The sequence below is a fragment of the Symphalangus syndactylus genome, chromosome 8, assembly GCF_028878055.3.
Source record: "Symphalangus syndactylus isolate Jambi chromosome 8, NHGRI_mSymSyn1-v2.1_pri, whole genome shotgun sequence".
Taxonomy (NCBI): Eukaryota; Metazoa; Chordata; class Mammalia; order Primates; family Hylobatidae; genus Symphalangus; species Symphalangus syndactylus.
Window position 1 is genome coordinate 85170538 of NC_072430.2, and position 19459 is coordinate 85189996.

General features: G+C 35.5%; 1 protein-coding gene across 3 annotated transcripts in view; it reads left to right on the top strand.

Moving 5' to 3' along the window:
- UBE2E3 (ubiquitin conjugating enzyme E2 E3) overlaps window positions 1-10445 on the top strand; it is an 84326-nt gene extending 73881 nt beyond the window's left edge. For all 3 annotated transcript variants that reach the window (XM_055289902.2, XM_055289903.2, XM_055289904.2), the window contains exons 4-6: window positions 5064-5196; window positions 8008-8155; window positions 9809-10445. In XM_055289902.2, the coding sequence (XP_055145877.1) occupies window positions 5064-5196; window positions 8008-8155; window positions 9809-9906 (379 nt within the window). In that variant the 3' untranslated portion in view covers window positions 9907-10445. The remainder of the gene's footprint in view (window positions 1-5063; window positions 5197-8007; window positions 8156-9808) is intronic.
- Window positions 10446-19459: the final 9014 nt, after the last annotated feature.

Here is a 19459-nt window from a genome sequence, read left to right on the forward strand (position 1 = left end):
ACACATTTTAACACCACTAACATTGGCTAGTCCTTTTTATTGTCTAGTAATAGCCTCAGAAATACTCCTTTCCTGTTTACCTCCCAGTTTGTAGTTTTCTATCCTCATATCAACACCTAGTTCTTAATCACTTTTGCTAAAAGGTCTGCCCACTCTTAAGTCCAGGGTAGACTCCTTGTTTTATTTTCTTTGTTCTGCTGCTTCTGCCTCTGCTGTTCTAGGAGAGTCTTCATTTTCCTTTCTGCTGTGAAGTGCTTGCTGGTCACTTTTCTACCTTGGTTTTCTTTTATCCTTACCTCCCTTCTATCTGGCTGATTGGTGGGCTTTCCGTGTAGCCTCTCTGTGCACAGGACACCTCGCCATCACTTTTACAATGCTGTTCCCTCTTAGCCATTTCTTAGTCATTTCAGCACCCTTTAAGTTTCCCGGAATAATCTTTTTCTTTTCCTCTCATTCTTTGTAACCAGAATTTCCTTATTTTTACATCTCTTTTCTCCTTGGTTTATAAAGATATGTTTGAAAGAGTAGGAAAAGATCAGAGGCCAGAGTGAATACCTGCCAACTACATGAACTTTGAGAGCCAGAGTGGTCAGTTCGAAGGTACTCTGGGTTATGTAGTTTTAAAATGTCTAACCATATATCATACTTTTCAGTATTTTTTACTGCAGATATACAGTACCTTATTTAATGTTATAGAAGAAATAGTTTAAATAAATTTTGTGGACCAGGATTTAAACCACCTTAGTTCTATGGTCAAAATGTGTTTCAAGTTCCAAAATACGTGATTTCAAAACAAATTTTTGGCACGTACTCATTTATAAAAGTTAGTAACTCTTTTTATGAACCATTACTTAGAGAAACATTGACTTCTTATTTTAATATATAAATATTTGCTTGTTCTAAAATTTGTATTTTTTAAATTAATAGCTTTTTCTGGGCAGTTTTAGGCTCATAGCAAAATTGAGTGAAAATCCCTTGTCTCTCTGCCCCTGCACAGACACACAACCACCCCTGCTATTATTGTCCCACACTGCAGTGGTATAGTTGTTACATTCCGGTCGATAAACCTACATTGAGACATCATTATCATGCAAAGTCCCTAGTTTTCATAAAGGTTCACTCTTGATGTGCATTTTGTGGATTGTTACACATATATAATGACATGTCTGCCATTCATACCGTACAGAAAAGTTTCACTCCCTTAAAGATCCTCCGTGCTATGCCTCTTCATCTCTTCCACCCCACTAATCCCTGGCAACCACTGATATTTTTACCGTTTCCGTAGTTTTGCCTCCAGAATGTCATATAGATGGAGTCATACAGTATGTAGCCTTTTCATATTGGGTTCTCCTACTTAGTAATATGCATTTAAGTTTCATCCATGTCTTTTCATGGCTTGATAGCTCATTTCTTTTTAGCACTGAATAATATTTCGTTGTCTGGAGGTACCGCAGTTTATATATCCATTCACCTACTGAAGTACATCTTGATCAGCTTCAAGATTTGGCAGTTATGAATCAAGCTGCTATTCACATCTACATGCAGGATTTTGTGTGGACATAAGTTTTCAGTTCATTTGAGTAAACACCCAGGAGTGCGATTACTGGATCTTATGGTAAGATACGTTTATGTTTGTAAGAAAATTCCCAAACTGTCTCCCAAAGTGGACATCCAGATGCATAAAAATGAACCTAGATATTTTGCATTTCCTGTACCATTTTGTATTCTCCACTAGCAGTGGATGAGAGTTCCTGTTACTCCACATTTTCGTCAGCATTTGTTGTTAGTGTTTTGGATTTGGGCCATTCTAATAGGTGTGTAGTGGCATGTTTTTCTTATTTTAACTTGAAAATTCCCTAATGACATGAGTTTGAACAGTTTTTCGTATGCTTACTTGCCATCTGTTTATCTTTGGTGTGAGGTATCTGTTCAAGTATTTTGCCCATTTTATAATCAGGTTGTTCATTTTCTTTAGTTTTAATGGTTCATTGTATATTTTTGATAACAGTTCTTTATCAGATACATCTTTTGCAAATATTTTCTCCAAGACTGTTGCCTGCCTTGTTCTCTTGACATTGTCTTGCAGAGCAAAAAAAATCTAGGCTGCAGTTACAGATGTGGAAGTTAAGAGCATATTGGTGCTGTTGGGAGCCATAAAACTGCATAAGATAACCAAAACAGTGTATGTAGGTAGAAAAGAGAAGAGTGTAAGGTCTTAGCTCTGGAGGACTGGTGATATTTAAAGCTTAGGGTGATAAGGAATAGGAATAGAGAGTGAGAAGGAGGGGCCAGGAAATGTAGGAAAGCTAACAAAGTATGTTATTCTAGGAATGAAAGAGAAAGTGTATCAAGGAGGATATGATTGGCTGTGTCAAATGTTGCTGGACCAGTCAAATAATATGAAGATTGAGAAATGATCATTGGGTGTAGTGATGAGGTCATTGGTGACCTTGGATAAGAGCTGTTTCAGTGGAGTAATGGGAGGAAATGCCTGTTTGGAATGAGTTCAAGTAACAACAGAGGAGAGAAACTGAAGATAGCAGGTGTAGATAAGATTTCCAAGGAGTTTCGCTGTAAAGGAAAGATGATTGAGATGGAAGCTGGAAGGGATAGAGAAATAGAGATTTTAAAAAATAATAATAAAGTTGGGAGAAATGGCATTGTTGGATTCTTATTGGCATCACTCACCAGAGAAGGAAAAATGGATGATTCAAGACAGTGGAAGAGGCAGAGAGAGAGAGTGTCAGTCGGTTGCTAGCCTCTAATATGGTTTGTTTAAATTACAGTGGACTCAGCCCTGCAGTGGCTCATGTCCCTTCCTGACCACTTCCCATCTTGTCCCATGTTTTGACTAACAGATGGTACATTTATGAGAATGAAAAGAGGCCCGTAATCCAGACAGGTAGCCAACACTACCTGGATTTTAGGACTGGATTTTAGCCCTCACTTGTCCTAAGCTAGGTGTCTTTGGGTACAGCAAAGTAATCATACTACCATAGCTTCTCTGCTTAGTCTACTCCAAGACAATAGGCAGAGTTGTTTACTATCCTGTAATAGTTAAATGTCCACTTTGTCCTATAGTTAAATGTACACTTTGTCTGATGGCAAATAGCATGATAAGTGGGAAGAGAGCACATTTAAGAACTAAGAATTTGGTGTGGGAATCCAAGCTCTTCTATCAACTGGCAGTAAAATATATTTGAGGAGAGTTTAAGGCATATGAGTCGTCTTACCAACAAGTAATTATGAGTTTAGATTTTATTTGAACTATCTCTCTTGTTTGTATTTTATAAAGTAATGGTGTGTTAAGCGCAATGCACCAAAATGTAACTAAGACTTAGTAGCACCTAGGACTCAGATCTTGGTTTTTCTTACAACATTCACACTGAAAGGAACCCTGGCTCTTTGGAAAAATGGCTGATTCCAAGGATGGGATTCCTTATGCCAAAGGAAGGAAATGCTTAAAAAAAAAAAAAAGATGCTAACATGTTGCAAGGATATAGGAGTCATTTTAAAAGGGTTCCCCATTGGCCAAATCTGCGATAATTTGGGTATCAAAATAATTAAAGTCAGTAATGACTTACAAAGCATTGGGAAAATATGAGACCATACCAAAAATACTTACTTCTGTACATACGTGCAGGCAGGAGAAGAGGCGCAAGGGGTAACTGTTAAGTGTAGAGAAAGTTCTAGAATTGGAAAATCATGATTTTATTGCTGTAACAGAGTACCTGAGAACTGAGTAGGTTATAAGGAAAAGAGGTTTATTTGGTTGACCTGATGGGCATCTGCATCTGTTGAGGGCCTCAGGCTGCTTCAACTCACAGTGGAAAGGCAGGTATCAAGTGTGAAGAGATCACAAAGCTAGAGGAAGCAAGAGAGAAACCAAGGAAAGCCACTCTTTTTAACAATGAGTTCTCTTGAGAACTAATTCATTCTCGCTAGAGTGAGAACTCACCCCTGAGGGAGGGCATTAATTTATTCATGAGGGATCTACCCCTCTGACTCAGACACTTCCCAGCATTGCCACGTTTGGGGGTCAGATTTCAACATGAGTTTTAGCAGGGACAAATCAAACCATAGCAATCACAAATGGATGCTAAATCTTGGGAAGAAATTTTGATGAGAAGCAGGATATTTGTGTGGTCTTAAAGTGTCTGTCCAAAGATTGCTTATTGGTTTCAGGGAAAAGATAGTAACTAAGCAGTAGGAAAATTGGATAGCATTTTGTCTGGATGATGAAACTTAACATCACCAATGAGGTACAGGTAGATGCTATGTGCCTCCAAATGTGATACCATGAGAAGGACACATCACTTACATACTATTTCAGCTAGAAATGTGTTACATGAATCAAATCATGAGGAAACATGGCAAGCTCAAAATGATGAGCATTTTTAAAAAAAGAAGACGAGATTCTGCAAAAAATGTTAATGTTATAAAAGTTAAAGAAAGACGGAAAGGACCCATATTGAAGGAGAATAAAGACACAGGAAATACGTGGTTCCAAGACTGGGTCCTGCATCCGGAGAAAAATTAATTTTTTAAAAGGGTATTACAGAATCAGTTGACAACATTATAATACAAATTGTAGTTTAAAGAATTGTATTAATGTATTTACTGAAATTGTAACTGTATTGTGACTTATAGGAGATTATTTTTAGGAAATGCACACTGAAGTGTTTATGGGGAAAAGGCCGTGTGCAACTTTCAAATGACTCAGAAAAAAGCATGTCTGTATGCATGCTTGCAGGTTTAGAGGGGTGTGTGTTTCGGGGAGAGGGAGGAGCAAATGGGGCAGAGCAGAATGCTAATGGAGACTGGGTAAAGTTATACCAATTTTCTTTGTACTTTTCTTGCATTTCCTCTGTAAGTTTGTAATATTTCCAAATAAGTTCATACACACATGCACATGCAAACACATTGGGGCTTATTTCCTTTATACTTATTTTACTTCTTATTGCTCTAGATTGCTAATTTACCTTTAACACTTCCCTGGTTTTAGGATGTTAACATTCATTGCTAATATATGTACATACTGATTTTTAATTTCTTTTAAATAGTGCTGGGCCTAAAGGAGATAACATTTATGAATGGAGATCAACTATACTTGGTCCACCGGGTTCTGTATATGAAGGTGGTGTGTTTTTTCTGGATATCACATTTTCATCAGATTATCCATTTAAGCCACCAAAGGTAAGAAGCTTGAAGTGCATTCTTTAGTATTTAATCCTTCTTCTCTAAAATTGGTTATTCTAGAACTTAAATGTGTATTGATGCAGTTATTTTGATTTCATTGCTTTTCATGGATTGATACAGAAAATTTCACATAATCAAGAATTTTAAAACAAAGTAATTGACTCCTTTCACAAATAATTTGTAATAAACAGAAAGTTTAATTCATAACTGTAAATAAAACTATACCTTGCACATCAATAAAGCAGATAAATTTTATGCTTATGAGAGAAAAGATCCTATGAACCTTCATCACTACCTTAATTAACTATTAAGGTAGTGATGAAGGTATTAGGATAAAAAGTAAAACTGTTTGACAGCTTCCAGAAGTAAGGGTTTAATAATGTGAATTTTGTGCTGAATATCTTTATAGATAAGCAAAAACTTCATAGCCAAGAAGAGGGAAACTAATAATATTTAGTAAATTCATTTTGTACCTTCTGTGGATATGATGTAGTAATGGAAACAGAATGCCTGAGTTTTGTTGGCTCTGAGTTCATTTGAAGTATGAATTAGATGGGTAACAGAGAATGGGGTGAGTTGTGCCTTGTAATGACCGTCAACTTTGCAAAGCTTAAATACAACAATTACTTGAATGGCTCCCTCCGCTAACTTCTGTTTCTACAATGGTCAAGTCAGCAGGTAAAAACCACTGGAATTAAGCATGAGCATTATTATGCTCTTGTTACAGAGATGTCTGCCACTCCAGGGGAAAGTGTATTTTCAAGTCCATAGCCCTTAACTAGGGTGAAATGTTTTTCTTTCCAACGTGGTAACTTTTGTTCTCTGTACTTTTAAAAATTTATGTTGCAGTCTATACCATTTAAAATTTATGTAGCCTGTGTATATGTGTATATGTGCATATAAACAGATTTATTTTGTGAATAAAAGAGGGTTCTCAGGAACGTATTGTCTAACAAGGTAACAAGAGTGCCATCTAGTGGTATTTACCCCAAACCGCAGACACCATTTACTCTCAATTACAGCTGTTAGTGTTTAAAGTGCTTTACTGTGTGGTCCCATTAGAATGTAAGATCTTGAAATTATTTTTGCATATGGGGAAGATTAATTGAAGAAAAAGAGTCAAGTTTTCCTGGACACCTTTTAATGAAAAACAGAAATTGACTAATATGAGAATTTCATACTATATAGTACTGTATATGATTTACCAATAATTTTGATTAATGATTATAAATTTAGCATGTTAATTTTTTGCTGAAATTGCAATATATTATCTAATTCTTTAGTGTTCACTCTGTTGCTAAGATAATACAGTATTAACCATTATTAAGAGCTATAGTTGGACAAATGAAAAATAAGATTTCTGGTATAATCTTGGTATTTGGAACAATTATTTCTCTGCAATGCTAAATCTTTTTGAAGTTTGGAAAAGTTGAGCTTCTTGAAGGATAATAAATATTTAATAGAAATCTGTTCATGAATGCTATTCTGTTCACTAGTTATAGCTGAAAATATATTTGTAAATCACATATGTATTGAGTAGTAACGTCAGCGATCTGAACATAAATTATTCCTATATTCTGGAGCAGCATTAATGGAAATACAGTAAAATCTATATGTATAATTTTAAATTTTCTAATAGCCACATAAAACAAAAAGAAACAAAATGTTAATACTATATTAACCCAGCATATTCAAAATATTGTCATTTCAACATGTAATCAATGTAAGAGTATTGTTCATGAAATCTTATACATTTTCTTTTTGGTACTAACTCTTTGAAATCTGGTATTTATTTTACACTTTTAGTCTGTCTCAGTTCACCTTGCCACAATTTAAGAGCTGTATATGCACATGTAACTAGTATATGCTGTATTGGTCAGAGCAGTTCTAGAAGGGCATACTCTCCTCCTCCCCCGCTAAACTAGTGTGTTGGTCCCCTACCCCCTCCCTGTCATGCATTCTTTTCAGAAGGACACTTTTGAGAGCATTTAATATTTTCCTCCCAGATTCCACATTTACGCTCACAGTACACTGCTAGTTTTCAAATGATCAGAAATTGTTTTTTTTTCTCGGCAACTCCAATTATGAATTAGCTATCCAATTAGTGTTTGTGATTGTTTTGAGACTTGGCAGTGTTTGTTCTTATGATTTATCTTCTTTTCTCACACATTTCAGGGATATATTAGTTTCCTTTATCCAGTAGCTAAAAACCTTATTTTATTTTAATATTTTAGCTTAACGACAGTGAACCAGCTGTAGAAATAAAAGGCTAAGAAACAGAAGGGCAGGTAGTGTAAATGATTTTACCAACCTTTTTCTAAATCCTCCAGTATTTTCTAACGTTTGGTAAGAAATTAGCTGAATTGATACTGATCTTTTCTACTAAGAAACTGATGTAACTTTTATGTTTTAAAAAAAACTTTCATCAGTTCATCTTACCTTCGGCACCAAAACATTTCTCTTCTTCCTCACTTTCTGTCTTTCTGTATGTATGTACACACACAGTTGTATATGGTGTGGATGTGTATGCAAACACACGTGCCCACACACATAGATAGAATTACTGTATCAGTTATTTAAGTATAACTGATCAGTTCCTCACTTTAGTTCTTCCCATACAGGGTAAAAACAAAAAATTTTTTTCAACTGAGTCAAAACCATTTAATTTTGTTATTAAACCTAATCTAAGTTTAGCTCCAGTCAAATAATTTAGTATCATCTATGATATATTACCCTTCTTTTTTTTTAGTGTGTTAGTTGGTAATACAGCATTCATTTTCCTTCTGTTTTTAATGTGACTGTGCTTAGGTTACTTTCCGCACCAGAATCTATCACTGCAACATCAACAGTCAGGGAGTCATCTGTCTGGACATCCTTAAAGACAACTGGAGTCCCGCTTTGACTATTTCAAAGGTTTTGCTGTCTATTTGTTCCCTTTTGACAGACTGCAACCCTGGTAAGCAAATCTTTATTAACACCTACAATAAGGCTACAAAAACCAGTGCTTTTTTTTTTTTTAAGTTAGCTTTAAATTTAGATTGAGAGGTAAATGTTATTCATGGAAAGATCCCCATAGAACAGTTTGTGAGGAAATTACTAATGCCATTTGAAGTAGACTAGGCCAAAAGTTTCTCAATACCTTCATTTAATTTGTTAATGGCAACCACTCTATAATTATTTTGTCACCATCATTAATGGAATCTCTACTTTTAAAACTATTTAGGTGCACAGACCACTTCTAACAAGAGTAAAGCAATGTCCCTGAAACCGGTGCCTCCTTTTCCTGCTCGTTCCATGCTGCCGTATGCTTTTAGGCAACTACTTTAATAATAGAGGGCTTCTTGTTCTCCCTTCCTTTTTGAATTAGTTAGTTATATTAAGTGTAGTAGTAATGGATATTAAAATGATAGCCAATGAGAATTGAACTAGATTATGATTATATAACATCAGAGATAAAATCATTTGTGTATAATTCATAACTTTAAAAAATGCCTGCCACATGTGAACTTCAGAAACTTGGGTAGCTGACTTGATAAAGTGATGTTTAGACCTGAAATGTCACACATTTTGTTTCGCTATGTGACCTTTTTTTTTTTAAGTTGACTTACTTTTTCTAAATATTTGATAAGTCACTAAAGACTGTTACTGTTGTTACCTTGTGCTCCGCAGAGATACATATGCAATAGATAGCGACAGATGGATATTCATTGTGGTATCATTTATTAGAGTATTGGAAACAACCTCAATGCCCGTTAATAGATGTAACTTTTTAAAAGAATGTGACAACTCTATACGAACTAATAGGGAAATATCTTCAAGATGTATTAAGTATAAAAGGCACTGGAAAAAAATACATATACACAACAGAATATTCTAAATGCTTGTCAGTGCATGTAAGAACTCTGGGAAGTAATGTTGTAAATGGGTAACAATTGTTTGCCAGGGAAAGAAACTTCTAAGCAGCTGGAGTCAGGAAGGAAGATAGTTTTTTTTTTTTACTGGCTATGGGTTGGTACAATTCAAATATTGTACCATATGTACATATTTTTTTCTTTTTAAACATCAAAATAAAAATTTATATCAAGTTCACTTTCTAGTTCAGAATTCTACTTAAAACAAAATGGCAAGTAAGTTTTCAGGTGTTAATATTGATAGTGATTAGAGTCATATCAGGCACAGAATGAAGGAAGCATTTTATTTGAAATAGCATGGTATTGTAAGACTGGGGTTTTATTTTAAAATTACTGTTTTTGAACTATTCATAAGCAGAAATATAACCACCTAGTATACTTCCGTTGTTGAATGAAAGGCCAAAATTACAAAACAGTTTTTGTATATTAAAGACACATCTTTTATAAAAGTCAAATCTAACTTTTTATATATAGCTCAAAATTCATTTTTTTTTTTTTTTTGCTGGAGGTGGCTTTCCTAACTTGAATGTTAAAATATACGTATGATCATGTTACTTTAAACTTTTTCTTTTGAAAATCTAGCTATTATATATGAAGATACTGCTGAAAAATAAGCATTTCATTGTAAGAGAATATTAGAACTATATCTTGGAGAAGATACCACAAAATAGCTTTTAATGTTCTTTCTATTTTTCCAGCGGATCCTCTGGTTGGAAGCATAGCCACTCAGTATTTGACCAACAGAGCAGAACACGACAGGATAGCCAGACAGTGGACCAAGAGATACGCAACATAATTCACATAATTTGTATGCAGTGTGAAGGAGCAGAAGGCATCTTCTCACTGTGCTGCAAATCTTTATAGCCTTTACAATACGGACTTCTGTGTATATGTTATACTGATTCTACTCTGCTTTTATCCTTTGGAGCCTGGGAGACTCCCCAAAAAGGTAAATGCTATCAAGAGTAGAACTTTGTAGCTGTAGATTAGTTATGTTTAAAACGCCTACTTGCAAGTCTTGCTTCTTTGGGATATCAAAATGTATTTTGTGATGTACTAAGGATACTGGTCCTGAAGTCTACCAAATATTATAGTGCATTTTAGCCTAATTCATTATCTGTATGAAGTTATAAAAGTAGCTGTAGATGACTAGGAATTATGTCATTTGTATTAAACCCAGATCTATTTCTGAGTATGTGGTTCATGCTGTTGTGAAAAATGTTTTACCTTTTACTTTTGTCAGTTTGTAATGAGAGGATTTCCTTTTACCCTTTGTAGCTCAGAGAGCACCTGATGTATCATCTCAAACACAATAAACATGCTCCTGAAGGCATAGTTTCCTGTCGTAATATTTTAAGTCAGTCTTGTTAGAAGGTGTGTCTGAGATGATTGTTGATGAAATAAAAATGTGGCTATGAAGATTACTAAAGACTAGCACAAATAAACCCATTCTTAAATTGAAAACATTTAAAATCCTATTAAATGCATAGAGTTTTTTTCCTTTGTTATTGAAAGAATGACCTTAAATAATCGAAAGTGGATTTTAACCCATTGGTCTCAAACACATAAAGTTGTACTTCGGTAATATGATGTTTAAGCCAAAAAGAATATGAAATCCTGGCTCACTCACTCAGGAGTCTGGTAATGTCTTATGGAACATGTTGCTTCCAAATTGATAATTTTTGTTCAGCATTGGGCAATATTGTCAGATGGTAACTGTGATGTGGTAGTTAGTCTGTGATGCACTTTTTACTTCTAATCCTGGTCTTGAATGTTCTTGTTGTGTATTACCATTCTTACTATGGCAAGTGGCCAGCAAATACAGCCAGAGGCAGAGTTGAACACAGAAATCTTTGTCTGCCTTGAAGGTAGACTAGAACTGTTAGTGTACAGATGTGATATTATTTCTCAATTGGTAAAATACCAAATTGTAAGGTTTTTAGAAGGTTAAATTTCTTCTTTCTAGTTGTAATTGTGAAGTGTTCGATTTCTTGAAAGTTAGAATTACTTTACAGTATTTAGATTTGCTAAAGAGAGTATAATTGTGTGTGGTGGTGGTGTTTTATTTTGTTTTGTTTCCCTATGACTAAGGTTATCATCTCTGGTCATGTAACCAAGATTGTGGTATATGGGGCAGGTGTCTTCTCCAGTCCTCAATGTGGAAATGAAGTATCATCTTAAAAATGTATAGAGTGAAAATATTAACATAAAAAAATGCTTCCGGATAAAGTAAAACGTGTAGTTGTGTGTGTCACTAGAATAGCAGACTTCTATTTGTCAGTAGAAGTCTTATATCAGAGTAAAATTAAAATTACACTTACATATCTGTTTTTCACTTAAACTCCCCACCCCCAACATTATTACAGAGGAGCACTATAGAAAGGGACTATTTTGAAGAATTCAGACTTTACCTCTGTGAAAACCTAACTATTAATTTATAATGGAGTCCAAATCAATGTGATGCAAGTGGAGACCGTTAATTATTAAGTTGTAAGGTTTTTTATCAACCGTGGGTGAGCTGTAGAAAGTAGTTTTTCCTCCACTGCCAAAATTGTACATTCTACACCCTAGAGTAATAAACTTCTCTCTTGGTGCTAGAAAAACTTAAATCATACTGAATGTTAGGATGTTTGGGGATGCTATGATTAGACTTCCTTTAGTTACCATGAGCCTAATTACCACCGCCAACCTATTTTGCTTACTTGTTGGTTGTGTCCATACTGGTGTGGGATAAAGTGGAGGGAACTGGTTACTTAAAATATTTGCAGCTCTTCCACAAACTACCATTGTGGCCTTAAATAAGACACTTTAACTCTTTGAGTTTTAGTTTGTTTATATATGAGACAGAAGAGTTGATTGGATAATTTCCCTCTTTGTTGGCCCTCAAGCTCAGTAATTTTAATCTTGTAAATTTTGTTGCGCTTGTCCTGCTTTTTCTTTTAGGGAACAGGCTACTCTTTGAAGTGGACTAGTAGTATCTTGGTGTTCTAATGAATAGATCAACCTATGACATGAGAGCCACTGCATGCCAGGGCACTGTTCAGTCACTGATGTGCCTTATCTCATTTGAGACACCTAAAGAGCTTTAGGAGAGCAGACACTGATGAATCTTAGATGACAGTTGTCAGTGCGCATAGACAAGTTTAAATAACTTACTCTATATTACACAGCCAATAACGATACTTCCTCTCCCCCTGCACCTTCATGCTTTCCCGCAAAGAGTTTTTGTTTATAACGTCACAAATTTATATTGAACACGTACACATAGAGACACACACACACACATAAAGTATTTTTAAATTTTAATTAAAATATACTTTAATACTGTCATGTCTCCTTTAATTCCCCATGTTGATTCAGTGCTTTGTATGTGGTTGGTGCCACGTACACAAGTTATAACTGTTCCCTATAAAAGTAGGTATTGATAGATTATAGCTTCTGGAAATTATAAAGTACAATATTGCATTTTAGCAAATCTTTAATATTTTATTTTAGTCTCAAATGGAACCTTACAAAATATAACTGCGGTTTGCAATGAATATGAGGTAGGTAGGTTTGTATTTTCCCTTAGATATTTGTCATAGAAATACTTTCAAAATCACAGATTTCACTTTATCAATTTGGAAAATGAGATAAACAATGTTATTTCAAATTTATCCATATATTGCATAACCACATCAGAAAATTTATATTGATAAATAAAGCAAGCATTTAATAAGGTGGTGTTTTCTGATGCATACTTGAAGAACTTGGAGTCTGCCCCACTAACTTGTCTAAGTGTTCTTACAACAATATAAGAATGTGACTGTATGGTAAGATTTAAGTCAATTTCAGTCCTGTGACTTTAGATGGTAACCTACATTATAGTGATATACGTGCACCACATTAACACAATTTTATTAACATTTACATTGTAAATTCTTTGGACAGAATTATGGCATGATGTGAAACGTCAATTATTTTTCTCAAATGTTTATAAATTGTCTTAAGAGAGTGAGATAATGGTTCTACATAAGCATTATCTACTTATATTCCAGTTAGTGGTCTTTATTTTAGGTAAATACAATATACCAATAAATTCATTTGTTTCATATTTAAATAAATTACTAAATTTTCTCAAGTAATAGCCAAGTAAAAATTACAATTACATTCTAGTAGATATTCATTATTTGAAATGAAACAAAATTTTTCTAACTGGTTTGTCAACTTTTTCTTGTAAAGTTCTTCAGTGATTTAAATGTGTATCTGCAATGTGTAATGGGATGTTTCTACAGAGTAAACTGATAGTCCTTTCAAAATGGCTATAAAACGAATGGGAGTGGCATTTATAACTGCATTGCTGATAGTAATAGGTAATGATAAAGCCTTTGTCTTTATCAAACAGAATCAGTCTTGTTAAATTAGAAATGAGGAGTGATCCTGTAAGGTGTATGCCTATCATATCTAAGGCATACACACACAAGCCTCACTTCCTTCTTTTTCTCCCTGACTCTCTTATGAGAGCTCCTAAACTCATAAGCATTTCTCTTAAGGGAATATCCTTGGAACTCCAGCAGTATCTCTTACTTCAGTTTACCACCTGCTGGGCTCTCAGCTTCTGTGGTTCTGTTAATTCATGTAACAGGAAGCCCAAGGTGATTTTTAAGTAGCAACATCCAATATATTAATAAGACCATATATTGAAAAGCTAAGTTTTGAAAAGAAAAAAAATAAGCAATAGATTACCCAGATTCAGGCACAAGTACAGTATAAATAGTCTTTAATAGTCTTTGTTGTTAATTTAACTATACATGAGAAAGAGTGATTAAACCATGATTAGGCAGCAGAGCTTTGGTACCTAGTCCTGGATATATTTTGAAGTAAACAGAACAGTGCATAGCAAAAGGAATTTTTGACAAATGTAGGTATTATCATTGACATGTATTTACGGAAATTTAAGTTCACACTAAATCTTCATATCTGTAGGGTTACCTTGTTGAAATCTGGTGAAGCTAAAGCCAATTACGCAAGTCCTCCAAACACAGGTCACTAAAAGCAACTTTTTTCCCCAAATCCTCCAATCTCTAATCCCTAAAGTTTATCTCAAGTCCAGCTCCTTTGATGGAAACCTTTCTGTTACACTGCTCTCACATACCTGTTGGTCTGTTTCTCTGAGATGCCTTCACAAACATCAGAAATAATAAAAGGGAATCAAGTATATGCATATTTCCAAGTGCCAACAACAAGCCAGGTGCCTTCCTCAACAATTTGTGCCCTAAAGCCAAGAATTCTTTTTCCTTTTTTTTTTTTCCTCTTTGGAAGGGGGTGGGGGGAGATGAAAGGTAGTTATGCTATATAACTCCTTAGCTGATCTTCACTCTGAGTTTATCTGCTCTACAAATTTTATGTGTTTGCTAATTACAAGGTTCTTTCTGGCACTGTGATACATACAGAGATGAATACATCTTCACATCCTTAAACAGTTTATCATTTCCCTGTCCAGATAGACTTTTCCCTTTGCTAATGTATATCCATTTTTATTGAATGAGAAACTGAACAGATGTCCTGATGATTTAGCAATGAAAATATTAGTATAATATTTAGTAAGTTTTACTCTATATATATTAAATATACTTAATACTATTTGATGCTTTTAAAATAATTATTCTTTCTTAAACTACACTTAGTACCCTATGTTTCTAGCATGCATTTTGGCATTTTATTCAATTTTATTCCATATCCATATTTCTGGATAATGAGCTTTTGGAGGATAATATCTATGTTCCGTGTCTCCTTATTTTAGTATCTAGCCCAATATGTAACATGATAAATGTTTGCTGAGTGAATGATAATTATATCATCGGTGTAAGTCTTCTCCATAAGGTTATCCAGAGACCATGCGAAGCATATCTGTCATGTCTCCTTTAATTCCTCATGTTGATTCAGTGCTTTGTATGTGGTTGGTGCCACATATATTTAAATCGTTAAATTGAAACTGTTAAATTGAAATATGGGAAATAGCAATGGGTTATTCATATAACCTACTTAATGACAATGTGTTTAAAATAGAGACTGACTTAATCTTGTAATTTTAAACTTCCTTAAATTCACCAGAATACTTTCTGTCCTACAAAGTTTACGTAATTTCTCATTATCATTACCGTCTTCTTAATGGATATTTCTCGTATCCTTTTTTATTGGTAAAAAGAAAACAACTAAATACATGTATATGCTTGCAGTATTTTAAGGAAATTTAATAGAAGAAATGAAAACTGATGGCCTTTGAGAAAACCTTTTAAGATAAATATTTTAGGGAAAGGGAACTAGTATACCATTTGCTAATGTGGAACAGAGTATTCTGGAGTGTTGGAAGTCATTTATTGAAATATGTTTCAAGTCTTTTTGTTTTCTGTATGTGCGTGTGTGTTTTTCAATTCTCGCTTCTGGGAGAAAAGGGAAAAGGAGTAGGGTGAAGAGTCACAGGGTCATTTTTTTCTATATTGCCGCATGTTCTTTCTTTGCCAGTAGGTTAAATTGAAAGGTAACTGGATAAGAAGCGCCCTAGTTTCAGAAGTATAATTTCAACAACTTCTATTTTGTCTCACACCATGAATATTTCTTAAGTTAGCTTAGCAAACTCAGATATGTTGGCTGCTCCCACCTCAGTCCAAGAGAAGGAAAAGGTAAATCTGTGGAGGAATGGGTTGCCAAGAGGTGTGTGGTACTGAGAAGTCCTGACAATTAGGGGGCCCAGGTCTGTAAGGAAAGTCAGGGATTCTCTAGTGATTGAGATTGGGGTAGTTAAGTCTTCATATGAGCATTTCAAGTTTTCATCTACAAAGCGATGAAGAAGAGTAGTAATTTATGAGATAAAGGGTATGAGGGGATAACACTGTAGGGCTTTCACTGGCACCCCTTACCTGATTCCTTTATCATCGTTTGAAGAGCACTTTTTAGCCCTCTGCTAAACTCCTGCTGTGGTCACACAACTCTCAAATGGTGAAGGTCATTTTAAATACGCATGAGAGACCATGTTTTTTCTTCCATGGTAATTTTTTTTTCAAGGACACATGTAATGTTTTACTTGTGTATGTATATCATCTCACTTAATTATGAGCCCCTAGAAATAAGGGATCCAATTTATTTCATTCAGTAAGTTATTAGTTGTGTACACTGGAATATTGGTTTGGGTGCTTAGGATTAGCAGTGAATAAAACACGAAAATTCCTACCTTATGGAGTTTACTTTCAATTGCTAGGAGACAGACCACAAAAATTTTAAAGTATATATATGTGTGCGTGTGTGTGTGTGTATGTGTGTATGCATACACACATTCTCACACACATATATGTATGTTAGATGGTAAGTGTTACGGAGAAAAAGTAGGGAAGGGAAATAGTGTGTGCAGTGAGGGAGAAAGAAAGGGGAGGTTGAATTACAGTTATAACAAGGGTAGTCGGGGAAGACCTCACCTAAAAAATGAGTCAAGAGCTGAAGATGGTGAGGAATAAGCCACATAGGAAAGAGTCCTACAGGCAGAGGGAATACCAACTGAAAAAATCTTGTGGCAAGAGCATGCCCAATGCATTCAAAAGGTAGCAAGTGCTTAGGAGGGCTGGAGCAGGTGAGCAACTAGGAGAGGAATAGGAGGCCAGGTCAAGAAGATGACGGGGGCAGATCACATAGGGTCTTGTATTTCATTTTAAGGAGTTTAGCTAGTATTCTAAATAAGATGGGACACCACTGGAAGCTGTTTTTCGCCAAAGAGCAACAGGACATGATTTATTAGAATCTGATCAGTCAGGGAAAAACTTGCTGTGGGGCTAAGGAATTGGGAGCAAGGGGACCAGTTAGGAGACTAATGCAGTAATCCGGGTGAGAGATATCAGTGACTTCAACCTGGGTGGTGGCAGTGTAAGTAGTAAGAAAAGGTCAGGTTCTGGTTAAAAATAGAGCTAAGAATATTTGCTGATAGATTGAATATGTGGTATGAAAAAGGAGTTACAGTTTAGGGCCTGAGCAAACTAGTAGGCTGTAGTTGTCATTAACCAAGGTGAAAAACTCGAGGGTGAAGCAGGATAGGGAGAAAGATTATGAGCTTAGTTTTTGACAGGTTAAGTTTGAAATGCCTATTAAACATCCAAATAGAAGTGCAAGATTGGATATACAAATTTGGAATTCGAGAGTTCTGGGCCAGGGATGTATATTTGTGACACATGAGTGTGTAGCTGGTATTTATAGCTGTGAGACCTATGATCATTCATTCAAGGGAATGAGTGCTGCTGGAGAAGAAAGAAGCCTAGGCACTCCCAGGATTAGGAGGCTGAGGAGAGATGAGTCAGCAAAGGAATCCAGGAAGGAACACTCAAGAAGTGAAAGGAAAATCAGGAGAGTGTGAGAACCTGAAAGGGAAGTAAAAAGTTCAAGGAGGTGGGAATGATCTACCCCATGAGAGACTACTGATAAGCCAAATAAGATAAGGACCTAAATAGCCATTAGCAACTCAGGAGTCGTAGACACCGGTGATTTTTATATTCAATTTTGTTGGAGCAATGAAATTAAAGCTTGATTGAATAAAGTAATAAGGAATAGAGAACTTGGAGACTCCTCACAATTTTGCAGTGAAATAGCGAAGTAGGGAGTAGTTGGAGTTTCTTTAAGATGGGAGAAATTACAGCGTTTGTATATTGATAGGAAAGATTAGAGAGGAGGAAGTGGGTGGTGTAGGGGAGGAGGAGCAGTGTCCTTGAAAAAGTTATGGGCTACATCATTTATTCAGGGTGTTTTCAAAGCTCTGCACTAGGGTGTTTTCAAAGCTCTGCACTACCTTGGACATCTGTCTTTCTCCCTGACTAGAGTAGTAGCTCTTTGGGAAATGCAGCATCCAGCACTTAACAGCAGCATTGTCATTCACCAAATTCTTGAGTTCCCCTAGATAAGCAAGAGGGGATAGGATCTAGCACAAGGGAGGTGTTTGGCCCTTGTTGTGAATTTGCAGAGGACATGGGCATAGGTGAGACTGGAGGGTAGATGTGGTTAGTAGGAAGTTCTTTGGTAGCTTCTACTCCTCCACGAAACAAGAGATGTTATTGGCTGAAAGTGAGAATGGGGAGACTGCAGTTCATATATCTGTGTGACCCATTAATGTCCAGCAGAGTAACTAGTCGTTTGTGGTCAAGTGTAAAAATGAATGATTGAGTTGTCTATCTGGATGAGCCTTTCATTTATTTCATAGTTATGTTAATGAACATGCAATTAAAACATCCGTATCAGCTCAAATGGCTCCTCTTTTTCATCAGGTATGGTTTAGCAGTTGTTTGAATCTTTAGCACCTTAATTTTTGTTTCATTCAAGTGATTTTCCTGAAGTCATTGAAGAATCTACCTTGACACCAATTTTAACTAGAGAAATTCAATTATTTGCTGAAAGTTAATACTGCTTTAAATGCTGGACACAAAAATAGTTATGCTGTGTTTCCCAAAGAGGTCATCATAGTCTAGTCAAGAAGAGGGATGTCCAAGGTGAGTTACACAGAGCTTTGGAAAAGCCTCAGTGGATGGTGTGGCAGATGACGTCCCTGAGTTTGCTAGAGGAAAAATGACTAGAAAACTGAATATTCTTCCCAGATCTATTTTATGGATGTGGTCAGAGAAGGACATAGTGACACCAATTTCTGTGACCCTCACTTCCACCATTGGTCCTGTGGCAATACCCAGTTACAAGCCTTCTCTCCCTTTGGACTGTACCTCACTCAGGAAGTAGGGAATTTGAAGATCAGATTTCATTTCCAGAAAATCCATAAGGCAGTCACAGCTTATGACCAAGGCTCATACCTTTTTTTCTGCTTAGCTTTCCCTGCTATTGTCCTGACTTCTTGCCTCCCAAGATTGATAGGTAAGAAGTAGGGCCTTTTTTTTGCTTTTCTCTGAAAAACTAGTCAGCAAAGAGGTTGGAATTTTAATTGGTTCAACTACTTAGAAAGCCAAGAGTTAAGAAATACTTAGAAATGAAACTTTTTTTTTTCCCTGATTGAGTCTTTCTGAACAATACTTTTGCTGTGATTATTAAACATTTAAGCCCAACTGTACTTTTTATCTGAAAAAAAAATAGGATATTAACTTTCGTAAGCAGATTACAATAATATTCTTTAGAACACGGGTGTCTAATCTTTTGGCATCCCTGGGCCACATTGGAAGAATTGTCTTGGGCCACACATTAAGTACACTAACACTATAACGGTAGCTGATGAGCTAAAGAAATGGCCCATGCATAAATCTCGTAATGTTGTAAGAAAGTTTACTAATTTGTGTTGGGCTGCATTTAAAGCCATCATGGGCTGCAGGTTGGACAAGCTTGCTTTAGAATATTTC